Here is a 17,629-nt window from a genome sequence, read left to right on the forward strand (position 1 = left end):
TAATTTATGATTCTGATGTGGGTATGGCAATACTATTTCCTTTGATTTCTATATATGTAGATATAAGAACTAACTCTACGCTAATATGCCCGTTGCTTTAATTTCTTAACAGTGTATAAAAAGCGCGTCTGACTTTTCGAGGCTTTGGACGCTCTGCTGCCGCGCTGCTTCATTGCTGTTCTTTTCATGGTCAATCACCCGACGCTTTTAAAGGAGACGCAACAGAAAAAAAACATAAGAAGCCAACAACAAAAGCGCCTAATTACAATCATTTGTGACTTTCAAATGGGCGAGAGAGATGCCTATCGCTTAATAGGCGCAGCACTAATTTAAGAGAGTGAGAGAGTGCGCAAGGCATATTAATCAGAGCAGCTACGCCCGGCTGCAGCAATTGCGCCTGATCCTCCGCCTGGGCAAGTTCATTGCACATGCCCAGCGACACACACACACGCACACACATACAAACGCTAGACACAATTTTTTTTATTTACTTTTTCCAGCGACACAGGCAACAATTGGGGACTGGCAAAAACTGGTTTTGTTGTGTGTGTGTTAACAATTTTTCGCTCTTTCGGCGTCGCTCTTAAATATCGAACTGGCTTTTCGAATATGCCCAACGAAAACCAAAAACAACAACAAAGTGAAACCTCCGAAAAACCAGTTTCGACTTCAAGGAACTGCTGGCATCTTCAACTCCGCGGGGGTGTCCGAAAATAAAAAAAACTGCAAGCAAGTTGTGTGCCCGAAGACGCATCCATAGCCGAAGCAGCAAAAACTAAGCCGAAGTTCCCAACTTAATAGAAAACTGGGTTTTTTTCGTTTGTTTTCAAAATACCCTTTGTCTACTAAGAGAATGACTAGAAGGCGGATAAGAGCGAGAGATCTTAGATAGTAGTTGATAATATGTGTATATAAAAACACTTTAATTTTTGAGTGAACTGAGTCCACAAGAGAATATCCCTCTACTAATTATAATCAGTTAGATCTACTGCAGGGTATTTACTTATCAAGTTTGTGCTTGTTCTACTTGTTTCTGTCAATTTGTTTTTTTTTTTTCGGGAGGAATACTTGGACTGCAGTGCGTCTTTGTTCTGTGCGGAGTTATTAGACGAGCTTGTTTTACGACCATTCCAGAGACAGAACAAAAAAATACTACCCGATGATAATCACAGACATGAAACTATTTTCAAAGGCACTTAAAGCAAGGCGCGCATAAATCTTGACAAGTGTGGGACACAAGGAGTGCAAGAGAGGGTTGACAAGCGGGGAGAGCGAGGGAGCTGGCGAGGGGGCGGGGCCAACAGCATCGTAAAAACTGTGACTAGCTGTTGATTTTTATCGAGCCGAAGTATTTTTTTTATTTTTGTTTTTGTTTTTAATTACAGTGCACGCAAAGCGCGCGGCGAAAGTCAGACAGAAGAAGAAGACGAACAATGGGGAGAAGCAGCAGGAGCTAAAGAGGCAGAAGCAACAGTAATAAAAGGATGAAAACCATAATTAATTGCAGCTGGAACATGCCAAAGACTAAGAAAGTGTTACAGAGAGAGAGAGAGAGAGAGAGACAGAGGGGGGCTGACTGCGCGGGCGTAGCTGCGAAGAGATTGCGCCCATTGACAGGCTAATTTATTGTAACGGCAACTGACATGGCAGGCCGCTGCGTTTTCGAATCCGTGAAAACATCCTCCTCAGACAAAAGGCCACTTTCCTTGTTGTCGCTGATAAATTGGCAGCGAAGTGCGACCCGAATTCGCCTCAAAAATAAAAGGGAATTTATAAAAGTGATCGCAGTGAATGACTTGGCGAAAAAGCAGACTTAACGGCAACTTACGAGCCCCCCCCACTGCTCCCACCTCTCTCAGTCGCTCTCTCCCTCACACACACTCTCTCTCTCTCTCTCTCTTCCCATCTGTCTCGCTGACGTTGTTCAAGTTATTAGGGGTAGTCCTCAATTAAGAGACAATGTTCGTTATGCGGGCCTCAGTTGCCATGTGGCTACACCTAATCTGATCTCATAAAATGCTGCGATCTAAATCTGCCTGTCAAACTTGACAAGGAGTACCAAAATAATTGTTCAACTTGATGGGAAAAGTTTCCTTTTATCCGAGCAGGCACAGCTGTCGCTGCTCGAATGGGGTCCTTTCAGCCAGTGTAATGCTTAACAAATGTGACAATCCGACAATTTAAATGAGCGTTAAGTGAGGGGCATGAAAGAATAAAGGGGTTCCCGAATTGACAATCGGTTTAGTTATTGTAGGTGTCTACATGGCTTCACAGATTCCCGCAGATAAAAAGGTAAATGAAGCAGGAAGAAGAAGGGGCAGTGAGTTGTTAAGATGTTTAGCTTCTGTACTGCAACAATTACGATGCATTGATTTTTTAATAAGGTATACGGGAGTGCACGACTAGAAGATACCCTGCAATCTACCGATCTTTCGAGATCTCTTTTACATATACATGACTATCAATAAATGCTCATATTTTGCTAATCGACATTTCAGAATGTAGGTGTAACATCCAGATAATCAGATCAACAATGAGTGGTACGCCTTCTTACTGACTTCTATGAGTTCAGAGTATCATAATATTTATTTACCTACCAATTTTGAAAAATGGGATTACATCTTCCATAACACCAAGAACCAGGAACTTTATATTATATATTTTATTTGCAAGAACCTACCTATTCAAAAGTTTTCTTCTTATAAAGTTTGTCGTGATCTCTAGATATCATATAAATCTTAGACACAAATCAGTATGAACAGACTAAGGATGTCTGCATAACCTACCTAAAGTCAGTTTCGTACCATTTAAAAGATATAAGTTAAGAGATATAAGTCGAGTTCGACTTCTCTCTCTCTCTCTCTCTCTCTCAGAAAACCAAGCACTTTCTTATCTTAACCAAGAATTGACTTTCGTTATATAACATTTTTAGCGATCTTATCTATATACTTTAGCAGATTTCTTGTACAGCCATCTGGCGAGTCAGGTAACCTTTAGAACGAACTTAAAGCAAAGTTCATTCTGAGAGATACATATCATGCGTGAACAAACAGCGATGCAGATGTTGATAAGTGATGTTTGCCACAGCAGCCGGTGGAGGAGCGGAGAGACTGGGTTGCGACTGTAGAGTTTACCTTTTTGGCCATAATTCTAGGAATTGGCAAGTAGTCGATAGATAAGAGCGAAGTGAAGACGGCGACCAGGTGGCGAGATTTGCATGACGCAAACTTTGTGTTTGTTCCGTCTAAAGCTTAAACAAGTTGGCAAAGTATCTGCCACACTCGTTGCTCATTAAGAGCTTAGGGAAGCGGCGGCACGCACTTGGTAGCCACTTCAAGTGGCAAGTGGCAAGCCGGATGCCTGTGGACAATGTGTCAAATTGTGCGAGGCGACAGTACGAAGAATGGAAAAGCGCTGCGAATGGCAAACATGTGTGAAAACTCAAAGCGCAAGAGAGAGGGAGAGAGAAGAGTAGAGTAGAGATGAAAGAAGCTGGCAGCTGCCACAAAAGGTGGCAGCCTGCATTCAGCATTTGCTGGCACTTCTGATGTCTACATTAGGCGCGGCCATGTCTAATGAATGATTCGCTCTCTTTAAAAGGTGAAAGCTCAATCCATGAAATTGTAAGAATCCCCCCAACCCGCGCTTGCTCCCTGCTTATAGCTCGCCCTACAGCCTGTCCCCAGCTGAGGCGTAGCGAATGCCTGCCACAGTTTATCGCCACATGTTGCAATGCCAAAGCAAATGCAAAGCAAAACAAAACAATGCCAAACAAGAGCAAATTGTGTTCGTCTAGACGACTTTTAATTACCCTAAAATTGCATCAAGTTTCTTATAAATGTTATCGATAGTTAGCCATTCTACTTTAGATCGATATATATCGAATTGAAGCTGTTCTGAATTGCCTGGAATATATATTTTATCTAGTGTAATACACTATAAATGTTAGTAGGAGCGTAACTGAAAGAACGAGGGTGGCCTGAAAAGTTTTCTCTTATGTAATTTTTAGACTATTCTCATAAAATCCAACTTTCCCTTGGTAAGTATATCTTCTGTCATATTCGAAATACAAAAAGATTGAAGATAGAAGATAAAAGATAGCAGACAGAAAACGGAAGATGGAAAATAGAAGATCGAAGTTTAAAGATAAAATATTTAAGATAGAAAAGAGAGGATTAAGGATAGAAGATGTAAGATAGACGATAGTAGATAGAAGATAGAATATAGCTTTCAAAAGACACAATATAGAAGGAAGAGTATCAAGGTCAAAATTGGAATTTCTGATAATGTGAAATAAATTTTTTGCCTGATAAAAATAAAATATTTCAGATTAGCAAAATTCGCAAATCTGAATAGTTTAGCTTTGGAAATATTTTTCACCCTAGACAGAAGTATTTCTAAATAAATATAATATACTCGTAATACAATAAAATCTCAAACCAAATGGCTGGCAAAGTTAGAGCATCCTATGCAAAGGGCATTTATATAGCTTCCAGTTTTTTTTAGACTATTCCATATGTTTGCCCTCTGCTAGGTCTGTCAGTGCGTAGTGCCTCGCTCCAAACAATATGTCAGACTATAAATAGGCAGTTCACAATGCAGCGGCCAGAAAGCAGACAAAGAACGCAGCATCTGGAGCTGTTTTTGCATAGGTCGGGAAAGTTGGATGAGCGACGACAGTGCAAAGCCGACCATGGATCGGAGGATGAGTTGGACGAGGAGCTGATAGCTGCTATAAAGCAACGCGGTCAGGTGGAGTGCAAACGCAATTTACTGCTATGTGCCGTTGTCTTTCCACTCATATCGATAATTATTTTCTTACTTGGATTATTGTTGGCCTCGCGCCAGTGAGCGGCAGCTCGGCAGCCGAATGTGCTCCGGGCTTGGCCCTTGCAGCAGCTCCACTTCTTGCCCGACCAGAGACCAGGATGATATCGATACGATTTCGGTGTATTGCTGTCCTCACAAACTGCAAGAAGGAGAAGACGAAGAAGTGTTAAAGAGTTTGCCAGCAATAAAACAAAGTTGGAAAAAGAGTAAAAGCTAAAAGCTACGACCCACACAGCTGACTTCACAGATTTGGGTTAAGCATCTTTGCTGTTGCTGTTGTTGCTGCTCTGTCTGGCCTGGATGACTCCCAAGGCTTCGATGGCACCGCTGATGGCTTATCGTGCCGCAGCGATTGGCAGCTGCTGCTGCTGCTGCTGCATCTGCAACTCTTTTCAATATGCCCTCTAATCAATTTAATAATCTACAGTAGCGGGTATATTGGCATGAAGCATGTTCATTACCTTAACGTTGAACAGATTTATTGTATAATCATTTAACATAAATTGGTCATTTTTGTCTGCATCGATATATATCGATAAATCGATGCATGTGTGTATCACTCTATTGAGTACATCTCTCTAGATTCTGCCAAGTGATAGCGTTACTGTACTTTTGTTAAGCCATCTGTCTCAAGTAAATAGGAATATATTTCGAACATCGATAAATATCGAAAATCGGCCTGGTTGTTAACACCATGTGAACTTATTTTGTTACTAAATGTCTCGTTCTTCCCGCCTATATAAAGTATGACAATTTCTTTGATATTTTCGTGCATCAACTGAAAATCGATATATATCGATAACACAAGCTTATCTATTCAAGGCCATATTTTATATAAAATTAATTTAATTCACTAATTTATTACAGAGGCCGTTTTGTAGTCAACATAGATGTACTTTTATTTAACATCGATAAATATCGTTTTTATAACTGTCTTTCATTTAACATTTCGATAAGTTGAAATTTGATATATTGTCCAGATTTTATATTTGGTAACTTTAATGCAGAGCAAATAGCTGAAAAATGTGGAGTCTTCAGCATTTAGTCCTAAAATCGATAAATATCGAATTGGCAGTCTTTGCTACTTATTTAAAGCTCTGATACAGAAAGAGCTGGCATTACTAACTCTTGTGCTTCTATTAACATTTAATTATTAGCTGCTCAACCCAACACGGGATATCTGCTAGTCGAGCCAAGTCGTCCCTCAAGTACTTTTGATTTTTATTATATTTATTTTGGGGTCATCATTGAAGTTGCGCGCGACTGTTGGCGCTGTCAATGCTTACCTTGTCGTATCGCTCGTATCCACTCGCTGCGCTCCTTCGCGCTGTTGGCTATCACGTAGAGCGTGTATTGGGGCACGGCTCTGCCCACCAGATGCTGCCCCTCGCCCAGATGCTGTTGCTCCGCCGCCTGCTGCTGTGCGGCTGTCGTCGACGTCGTCTCGCAGTAGCCCACTTGAAAGGGGTAACCCTGTAGGTAATTGGTTGGGCGCATTTGAGCAATGCGTTAATGTTAATGTTAATGTTAATCTCAATCAAAATCATTCAGAGCTCGCTCTTTGTACTTACATCCGGCGCAAAGGGATCACCGCCCTCGCCGCTAACTGTCGCCTCCTCGACGAGACGGACGCCCTTCAGATTTATTCGACCTCGTTCACGACGTCGCTGCAGGGAGTAGAGAAGAGCAGAGAGAATTGATATTGAGTATATATGTTTAGGGAAGTGACTAAGTGGCAAAACGGTTATAGGGCTACTTTCAAAGGACTTTGATCTGATTAAGATTTATGCCAGAGCTGAGGCAAGCAGACAGCGGTTAGGAAATCGAGCTGAATCTGTTAAGTGGCGTAATGTTTAAGGAACTTATTTAAATGTGCTTTAATTTGGTAAAGGATTTTGGTATTTCAGTAATGAGGAACTTATTTAAATGTGCTTTAATTTGGTAAAGGATTTTGGTATTTCAGTATTGAAAACGTAACTTAAGAAACTTATTTAAATGTGCTTTAATTTGGTAAAGGATTTTGGTATTTCAGTAATGAGGAACTTATTTAAATGTGCTTTAATTTGGTAAAGGATTTTGGTATTTCAGTATTGAAAACGTAACTTAAGAAACTTATTTAAATGTGCTTTAATTTGGTAAAGGATTTTGGTATTTCAGTAATGAGGAACTTATTTAAATGTGCTTTAATTTGGTAAAGGATTTTGGTATTTCAGTATTGAAAACGTAACTTAAGAAACTTATTTAAATGTGATTTAATTTGGTAAAGGATTTTGGTATTTCAGTAATGAAAACTTAACTTAAGGAACTTATTTAAATGTGCTTTGATTTGGTATAGGATTTTGGTATTTCAGTAATGAAAACTTTACTTAAGGAACTTATTTAAATGTGCTTTAATTTGGTAAAGGATTATGGTATTTCAGTAATGAGGAACTTATTTAAATGTGCTTTAATTTGGTAAAGGATTTTGGTATTTCAGTATTGAAAACGTAACTTAAGAAACTTATTTAAATGTGCTTTAATTTGGTAAAGGATTTTGGTATTTCAGTAATGAGGAACTTATTTAAATGTGCTTTGATTTGGTATAGGATTTTGGTATTTCAGTAATGAAAACTTTACTTAAGGAACTTATTTAAATGTGCTTTAATTTGGTAAAGGATTATGGTATTTCAGTAATGAGGAACTTATTTAAATGTGCTTTAATTTGGTAAAGGATTTTGGTATTTCAGTAATGAAAACTTTACTTAAGGAACTTATTTAAATGTGCTTTAATTTGGTAAAGGATTATGGTATTTCAGTAATGAGGAACTTATTTAAATGTGCTTTAATTTGGTAAAGGATTTTGGTATTTCAGTAATGAGGAACTTATTTAAATGTGCTTTGATTTGGTATAGGATTTTGGTATTTCAGTAATGAAAACTTTACTTAAGGAACTTATTTAAATGTGCTTTAATTTGGTAAAGGATTATGGTATTTCAGTAATGAGGAACTTATTTAAATGTGCTTTAATTTGGTAAAGGATTTTGGTATTTCAGTATTGAAAACGTAACTTAAGAAACTTATTTAAATGTGCTTTAATTTGGTAAAGGATTTTGGTATTTCAGTAATGAGGAACTTATTTAAATGTGCTTTGATTTGGTATAGGATTTTGGTATTTCAGTAATGAAAACTTTACTTAAGGAACTTATTTAAATGTGCTTTAATTTGGTAAAGGATTATGGTATTTCAGTAATGAGGAACTTATTTAAATGTGCTTTAATTTGGTAAAGGATTTTGGTATTTCAGTATTGAAAACGTAACTTAAGAAACTTATTTAAATGTGCTTTAATTTGGTAAAGGATTTTGGTATTTCAGTAATGAGGAACTTATTTAAATGTGCTTTAATTTGGTAAAGGATTTTGGTATTTCAGTATTGAAAACGTAACTTAAGAAACTTCTTTAAATGTGCTTTGATTTGATAAAGGATTTTGGTATTTCAGTAATGAAAACTCAAATTGTGAGCTGTAAACTGAGTGAAGTTAGTAGATAAATTATAAGAGCACAAATTAGTAAAGAAATATGTAGTTGATGAAGTGAACTAGTTCAGTTTTGAACATCACATTTAAATGAGTAATACAAAAAAAGTAGCTTAAAGGTCAACCCACAAAAGTGTGCATAATTTATGAAGCCAATTGTAGATGGAGGAAGTTAAGCGATGAAATAAAAGTGATTTAGCTTAACTTATTTATAATGAATTCAGCTGAAATTAATTGAATCAGTTCAAAATTAGATGCGAGTTGGAATTCAAAAGTATATGAAGCTCAGAAAGCTAAATTCCGCAGATCCATCCAAGATTAACGGTTAAGGAATAAAGTCATATTTGAAGACTTGCAAATAAAATGATTCAGTAAAATATTTAGCCTGAACTGAGTTGCTTAAAGTCTCTATGAATTGAAGCGCTCACAAAATGTTCTTTCATATAAAAGTTTCTTTCATTGAATAAGCTTTAAACAAACACTATATATACTTATACAACACTACTCAACAATATTGTATAGTATAAACTACCTTACGGTATTTGAGCAGGAAAAGTTTTGTTGTGAAACGAGCCTCAACCCCATCAAAAGCTATTCGCAGTGAAGTGGGCGTAACAGCCGCCCAGGTGGAAGCTCAGATTCTATCGATTTTAAGAACAGAAAGAGCACGACTCAAGTGGAGAAATGCAACTGGTTGTGCGAGGCAGCGCTTAATAAAGTGCCACTAAAAAATTCGTCAACTCTTTTTATGCTTTTTTGTGGGCCTGGCATTCCACTTGACGGCACTTAAGTGACGTCCTGGCTGCTGGCTACTGGCAAGGAGGGTAACTTTTGCACGTGTGCCGTGCACCTGGACGAGGGGAGGAACAGACTGCCGCAATTTGCGCTGCAAGCGCAATTAAGTCAACATAATTGGCCTAATTGACTTGACAGGGCCTAAATAAAGCGCGGCAAGGGAAGCCCTAAGAAGCTGCTTTGCTCTCTCTTACCACACTCACTTATTGTCTTCTGGCTTCATTTCTTTTTCTTTTTCTTTTTTTTCTTTTTTTGGCTGATTAGTTAGGCCGAGAGCAAGCGGAGTAGCTGATGGAGCAGGGGTGAACACACGCAGCGTGGCGTCATCGAGTGAAAACCTAGAGATAAGCACGTCGTCTCAGCGTCGCTTAGCCCGCTTTTTGGCTTATCGCAAAACCAACTGAGAAAAAACCACGAAAAAAAAAGAATCTACAAAGAACGAGAAAAGAAGTCGTGGAAAGCCGAAGTACGGACACGCTTGCATGCTTACAGCAAGCACTTGATGTGAGAGATGGGCTCGTACTTCAAGTTTTCTTTTGAGAGTTATATGATATAATAGGTCTGAAAAGAAGCTTACAAATCTCTAATAAGATATAACACATTTTATCTTTATCGCATGAAGCAATACTTAAAAGCATATTCATTTTCAAAGCTACGCATATGATTTAGTAGATCGTTTGGCATTTGACAGAATATATGGTGTATATAAAGTGAAGTATAGAGAACAGGTAGAGTATACAAAGTAGACAGAGTATATAGTATATATAGAGTTTATAGAGTATATGGAGTATACAGAATATATAGAGTATATGAAGTATATGGAGTAAATAGAATATCTAGAGTATGTTGAGTATATAAATTATATATTATATAAAGTGTGTAGAGTATATGGAATATACAGAATATATTAAGTATATAGAGCACATAGAGTATATATAGTATATGTGGTATATATAATATCAAGAGTATATAGAGTATATCAAGGATATATAATATATAGAAAACAGACAATATACAAAGTATATAGAATATCTAGAGCATATAGATATATATATAGTATGGAGTACTTCATAAGATCGATAAGTTTGCTGAAGGTTAAAGAAGTTTTAATAGAAATATTACTTTCTCTTCAAGCTGCAGTTGCTGTTACGCTTTGGCAGCATATGGACTAAACATTTATATAGTCTATATAGTTGTGGCAAGCCCTCTTAACATTTAATAAGTATCTAACACAAAAACCCTTTACAAAAAAACTTAGTAAATATACCTTATAGAGCTTCGATCCGTTCAATTTTGACATATATACAAGCCATAACAACTACAAAAAGCTGTACCAAATTTCATAGCATTAGCCTCACCAGCAGCTGAGTTCACATAGGCTATATCGATCAGAAATATCAAAGTACCCGCTGCAAGTGTAGCAACAAAAGAAAAAAAACTTCAACTTAAGCAAAAGGCAGCACAGCGACAAAGTTGACACAAAGACCTCAAATAAACAAGCAGCGATTCCACAGCACAAAAAAAAAACTAAAGAAAGAAAAAATCAAACAAGAAACACTTTAAAGAGAAGGAAAAAGGCATAAAAAGAGGCCGAAGGCAGCGGGTAAAGCACTTGGGGTCAGTAATGAAGAAGAAGAAAGAAAAAAATTGAACTTCCTTCTCGTCTCGAGTTGATAGAAAAACAACGAAAATAAACAAAAACAAAAACAAAGCAAATAAAAAATCGTAAAAAATTGAATTATTTGGGTTAAGCCAAAAGCAAAGTATTAGATAGAGAGAGAGAGAGAGAAAGGGGGAGAGAAATGGCGCAATAGAAGAAACTTGACAGGCAATTGAAATTGAAATTGAAATGGAAATGGAAATTGAAACGCACTTGAGCCATGCGTGCATTCAATTGGCGCTAATTTGTGAAGAGATTAAGCGAACGGAAGAGAACGTTCTTCATAATGTTAAACTAGCATGATCATGACAATTAGATGCTGTGTATGAAGTGGAGTTTCAAATGAAATAGCTGCTGCTACATACTATAGTAATGATATATAATGATGCTAATGAGATCTTCGAAGTAGTTGAAGAAAGAAATATTTTAAAGAAAGTGAAATTACAAAAAAATAATGAAATTAAACTTGAAGAATTTACTTTTAAATCTATTCCAAATTAGGTCAACTTGAATGATATCAGCTTATGAAGTGCTCTGGCATACAATACGTAGAATCTAGTCCAAGTGAACTGAGCTTCTAGAGCAGATATCTCAATGAAACTTGATTCAGATTTCTTATGGAAGTTCGATTATAAGTATAGAAATGTATATATAAACATTCCCCAACATAACGGAACTCCATAAAGAGTATAATCTATGGTAGCTAAGCCAACAGGAAAAACTAACTCAATAAAATTTTGATACAGGATTAACATGTATTATATAAGATAAGGATCGTAGCGCTATCATAGAGCAGCCATAAAAAACTATAGTCAGAGCGTTAATTTTTTGCATGAAGAACTTTTTCTTGCTATATTATAATATATATAAAATTATTAGCCAACAGTGCAGGCGTTGCCAGACCTTTTCAATTTCTATATGCCCTTTGTGAGAGCATAGAATTTCCAATGTGTGGGCGTGGCAGACACAAAAACTAAAGAAGAGTTGCAATTAGAACGGAAATATCCGGCGGGCAGTGACTCAAATGCCGTAAAGTTCGTCTGTCCATCTGTCTGCCTGTCAGTGTGTGTGGCAACGCTGTCAAAGCTTTTGATGCTTCCTGCACGTTGTGCCATATTTTCAGTGAATAGAGCACAAAGTAAAAACTGGGCAAAATTCAAAAAGAAAATGAATATAAAACCAACTGGCAATTGAAATGGAAATGAAAGATGCGAGTGAATGAAAATTTATGGCCAAGTTGTTCCAGCATGAGTGTGTGTGTGTGTGTGTGTGTGTGTGTGTGTGTGTGTGTGTGTGTGGCATACTAGTTGAGAATCATGGCAAAAACTTTATGCTGAGTTGAATGAACTCAAAGATAAAAGTGTGTGTGTGGGTGTGTGTGTGTGGCGATGTTGTGTGTTGCAAATTGGCAAAGCGCGACATGTGGCAGTAATAAATGGGAAAATCGAGTGGGTTTGTTCACATAAAGCACAGCTGTTTGTGATTTGCATATGAAGCGAGGAGAGCAATTAAGCAGAAAGAGACGGAAGAAAGAGAAAGAGACAAATATGTGGAAAATAATGTGAATGAAACAGAAAGTGAGTGAGAGATCGAAAGTGAAAGAGCGAGAGAGAGAGAGAGAGATAGGGAGATATGATTTAGAGAGTGGGAGAGAGAGAAAGAGAAAGAGCAACAGAAAGGCAGAGAAAGATACACATATATAGAAGAAGAGGGGAAAACGGTAGAGGGAATAGAGAGAGATATAGAGTGTGAAAGGGACGAAGAGAATACGAGACAGAGGCAGAAAGCTGAGAGAGAAATAGAAAATAGGAAAGAGACAGTTAAATAGAAGAAATGAGGTACAGAGAGAGGGAGAGAGAGTGAAAGGGAGCAAAATAGAGAGCGAGAGAGAGAGAGGAAGGCAGATAGAAAAAATAACGATATGTATAAAAGATATAGATTAATGCTAGATATATAGAAAGTAACACAGAGAAAGAAAAAGAGAGAGAGAGAGAGAAGAAGCGAGTAGACAAACTGAAAAAAAAAAACAAAAGAGTAAGATGCATAGAACGGGAGAGACAGAAATAGAGATAGAGCAAAAAATAAAAATAGAGATAGTGAGAGAGTGAAAAAGTAAGAGAGTAAAATAGAAAGATAAAGATAGAGACAGGGTAGCGTATACAAAGAAAACCCTATGAGCCACAATTGAGAGCTAAATACGAAACTTAAAAGTGAAAGTCAATTGAGGCAACAACAACATTAATCACATTTAGTTCAAACGCAGTAAGCTTCACACCCAAGGGCCGAAAAATATCAGGTGTTGAAAGTGCTAAGCAAACAAAAAAATAAGTGTTGAACAATTACAAAATGAGCGCGCCAAAGGCTAAAGCCAAAGGGCTTTGGCGGCGATGCGGCTATTCAAACTGAAAACAAAATAAGCCAAAAGCAAGGAAAAGGGCGTTGCCAGCTGTTAGAAAGCGTTGAATGTTGCCACGTATTAAAAAATATTTATGGCATATGAAAGCAGGTGTGTGATAGCAGTGCTTAGGCTGGTATATACCCTGTAAATCATTTATGAACTAGAATTGTTCACTACTTTTCACTCTTTTTCTCTCTTTGTCACTTCAATTTCAAGTTTAAAAAATTTTTGTTTTAAGATTATTTTAGGTTTTTTAATGCAATCTTTGGTGTTTACAGAATAGATAAGAATTTAATGGATGCTAAGAGGCAACTCTTTGTTTGTCATGAGAGCAACCATAGCATCTAGAATCTTTGACAGATCAGTCTTCAAAAACTGTTATATAAAACGACTTCGTTTTTTATCAAGAATCTATAAGTATGATATATATATATATATATATATATATGTTTTGAATAACAAAAATAGACTTTTTTGCTCAAGTTACCCGCTGCACCAACAATATATCCTTTTCAGACATTCACAGCGTATTCCAAGACAATCAAGTCTATGCACAAGTTGAGCCGAGGTCAACACTGAATAATTTGTGAGGGCGCAGAGCAGCATTCTTGTTGAACAGTGTAAAACTGTGCTGCAATTTTCGCGACAAAAAAAAAACAAACAAAAGTAAAGAAAAAATAAAAGGAAATAAATAAAGAAAAAAATGAGAAAAAAATAATAAGAGTAACACAATCTGGAAAAGAGGACAACAGAACAGCTTGAAACAGGAGACGTCGTTGCTCGGCAAGGACCTGGCGGAACCTTTGTGCGGCAGCCAGGTAAAGCAAGGGCAAAAGGTATTCAAACTACAGCAAACACCTGCGCATAATTGAATCAAACTGTCAAAGCAAGAGTGGCGACAAGTGCCACAGGTAAATAGTCAAAAGAAACAGGCAACAAATGCGAAACGAAGTGCGTGAAAAGATGAACGGAAAATTGCAAATGAATGAGAAAGTAAATAGATGGGAAATTTGAAAAAATGTAAAAGAAAACCACTAAGAGAGAGAGGAAGATAAAATAAACGAGAGAGAGGGAGATGGAAAGAGAGATGTTATAAGGATGAGATTAGGGAAAATATAAAGGGTAGAAAATTAGAAAGAAAAAAACAGTTTGAAAATGAGAAAAATTCTGTTAAATTTAACAGATAATAGATATAGCAGTAATAATGATAAGGACTAGATTTGGAGATGCATAACTGAGACAATAAATTATATAGAACGATTGAATAAAATAAAATATGAATCGAGAGTGCCTGACTAGAAGATACCCAAACTCACAAGCCAAACAAGCTTTCTGAATCAAATTGGGTTTTATTTTCGATTTTGATAGGTATAGAATAAGGCATAAAACAGAACTACTTTAAAGGCATTTATAAGCCCAATTTGATGATCTTTAATATCTTTAATAACTTGAAATCTAGGCCTACGTTACTTGAGCTTGTTATCGATACCAATGGAAAAAGGTATCGATGCTGCAAAACAAACTTCTTTCGAGTGCCTGCTTAAGGGAATCTTCATACAGACTGAGCTAAAACTTTATAAATTGTGTATATAAAATGAAGGCATAGATGTATAATGAACATAAAAATATATTTAAAGATCGATAATTGTTCAGACATATAGAGAGCGAAAGTTGAAACAAAAACTATGTAAAATATGTGAAAATAAATTGGAAATCCAAATATATAATTAGATATTATAAAAAGAAACTGAAAACTAACTAAAATGTAAAAGATAAATATAGATTAACAGTTAATAAGTCTACAAAAAATATATTTAAAATTTCTTTTAACGTAGATGAAAACTTATCAAAATGTGGAAACGTGTTTTGAAAAGGTCTTCCAGAGACTTGGATATACAAAATAGCTACGAAATTTTATAGACAGCGCAAGAAAATATTCTACATTTAGCATTGGATTGCTTTGCTTGGCCAGTTTCAATATTTTTTCGATCACACATTGATTGCTGGGAAAAGCAAATAGTAAAAGACCCTCCCACGCATGTGGATGTTCACTAATGTGCAGCTAATGAGGCAATTCAACGGGGCCAGACAAATCAAACAAGAGCTGAAGGCGACTCTTTTAAGTTCAGTTCGTGCCCCTAGTTCCCCCCAACCATTTCTGAAGTGTGTGGAACGTTCCGAGTGCAAAACCTTTCAATGTTGATTAATGGAAGCCTGGCTTGCAGCATGTTGCAGCATGTTCAAATGCCAACGACTTTGAGCTGCGTAACGAATTCGAACCGAAGAGCCAAAGCCCCAATTGACAATGGATAATGAAAGAAAAAAAAGACTTGAATAGGCGATACGACGTCTCCAATGATTGATAATACGCCCCTGGGTGTCTTTAGAGAGCGCTGACCACATGCAGCGGGCAGCATGATTGAAAAATTGTCTCATATAAATTATAACTGTAATAAAAATGTACTTCAGATACAGATACAGCTACAAAGATACAAAGATACTTTGTGGAGCAACCTAAGATACTTGAAAATGTTTCTAATGGCATTTCAATTTCACGGCTCGCTGCCAGCTGAAATGGAACTGGATATGGTAAAATTTAGGAAATGTGGGTGAGGGTTACGGTTATAAGGGTTGGGTTTATTTGGATGCCCTGCACTAAAGAGTGGGGTATATTGAAGGCAAGCGGAATTATATCTATTAATAAGCAACTCCATTTTGATAATAAAATGAGAGTAAAATCCCCAAATAAATCGATGAGTATCGATTAAAATTGATCAACTTTATTTGAAAACATATCTCACATAGATTTAAACTGTGAATCGTTCTTAAATATATATTTATCATAAATAACTTTGCCATTAAGATTATTTGAAAAAAAAAAAAACTTCCATCAAATTAATTTTCTTTAAAAATCGATAACATTTAAAATTTCTGAAACCGATAAAAAATTATTTTGTTTAATAACTAAGAGCTTACTTATTCTTTACTTCTTTAATTTGTTTATTTTTTACGCATTAGTTTATAACTTTCGATATTTATCGCTCCTCAAATATTTTATAATTGTTGTTAATATTTTTATTTAATAATGTAAATTTAATATAAAATAGTTTATATTTTTTGAAAAATTCAAATTTAATTATTTTTAAAATTAATCGCTTAAAATCGATAAAGCTTAAAACGTCATAAGTTCATCAATTTGTTGCTTTTATTGGATATCGAAAGATAATACAAAAGAAATATTATTACTGCTCAAGTTCCTCTTTGATCCGATAGCACTAGCACAAGTTTTATAATTATCGATATATATCGATTTTTGAAAAATGTATTTATAGCATAGTATACTATATAGGGACCTGATTTAATTTGAAAAACCATTTCCCAGGCCTTTGTCCTAACACAACACTTTATAGCGTAGCTGCTAGTCTATCATTTAGCAGTAAAACTTTTACTTTTATTATTTCTCACATGTGTTTGCTGGTAGAACCAACAAAATGAGATGCACTTTTCCGATGAAAATACAACTGAAAAGAAAATGCATTTCCACACATGCATAATTTGTGTTGAGTTAGGGTTTTAGCTAGACTTGACCTGGGCTGGTTTGTGTGTGCATATAAATATATATATAGATATTTTTTTTTTTCATACTCGTTCATTAAGTTAAAGGAGTATATGAGTTTGGTGACATTTCTTAAGCTGTAAGAAGCTAAAGATCTGACATTTTAAACAAATATATTATACTTTGCTAATCCCTCTTTTAGATACTGCTAAGATTAAGATCGGTCAGTGATATATCAACAATTATTTGGGGGACGTGACAAATCGGGAACAACTCTGCCTTGCAGCTGTGGACTCCCTCGTAAGACGTGAGCGAGTATTATGCAGTCGTTAGCGCTCGACTGCAACGTGCTTAGTTCACATCAAAGGACATGCTTCGCTGGCTTGCCAAGAACTGCAGAGCAGTTCTCAATGTAATTAATTTGGCGTTGAAAACATATTCAAAAAGAAGATATATATACACATACATGTGTATATCGCTTGGGTATCTTCTGAACTGAGCTGCTGAGTCATGTCTTGTCTTGTCTTGTCTGTGGCTCTTCCTGTGTGCATCTATGAAGGCCGCTTGATGACTTCCTTTGGCCAGTCGCTTTCATACAAATTTGCATGATAAAATGCATATATCTAGCTATACATATATATATCTAGATATATATACATTTGTGTGTTTGAAAGCCTACGCTATAATTTTTAGTTTTACTCCTGGGAAAAGGCAGTTGAAGCATGAACTGCGATTTCACTGGAATTTTTTCGGATGCATGCTCGCCTAACGATCATCAAGGTGATCTATCAACATCATCATGATGATCATCATCATCAGTTTTTCACTCTGGGAAAAACAAAAGCGCGCGTTGGCGATCAAACTAACGATAAGCAACG

At 36.4% G+C, this 17,629-nt stretch overlaps 1 protein-coding gene across 1 annotated transcript in view; it reads right to left on the minus strand.

Annotated features, from left to right (window-relative positions):
• LOC111596216 (tyrosine-protein kinase Btk29A) overlaps positions 1-17,629 on the minus strand; it is a 58,062-nt gene that overhangs the window by 23,520 nt on the left and 16,913 nt on the right. The window contains exons 3-5 of the mRNA XM_023310330.2: positions 6,402-6,497; positions 6,117-6,303; positions 4,823-4,969 (exon numbers count right to left, since the gene is read on the minus strand). Coding sequence (XP_023166098.1) covers positions 4,823-4,969; positions 6,117-6,303; positions 6,402-6,497 — 430 coding nt within the window. The remainder of the gene's footprint in view (positions 1-4,822; positions 4,970-6,116; positions 6,304-6,401; positions 6,498-17,629) is intronic.

Source organism: Drosophila hydei, unplaced genomic scaffold (genome assembly GCF_003285905.1).
Source record: "Drosophila hydei strain 15085-1641.00,03,60 unplaced genomic scaffold, DhydRS2 tig00008114-arrow-pilon, whole genome shotgun sequence".
Classification (NCBI taxonomy): domain Eukaryota; kingdom Metazoa; phylum Arthropoda; class Insecta; order Diptera; family Drosophilidae; genus Drosophila; species Drosophila hydei.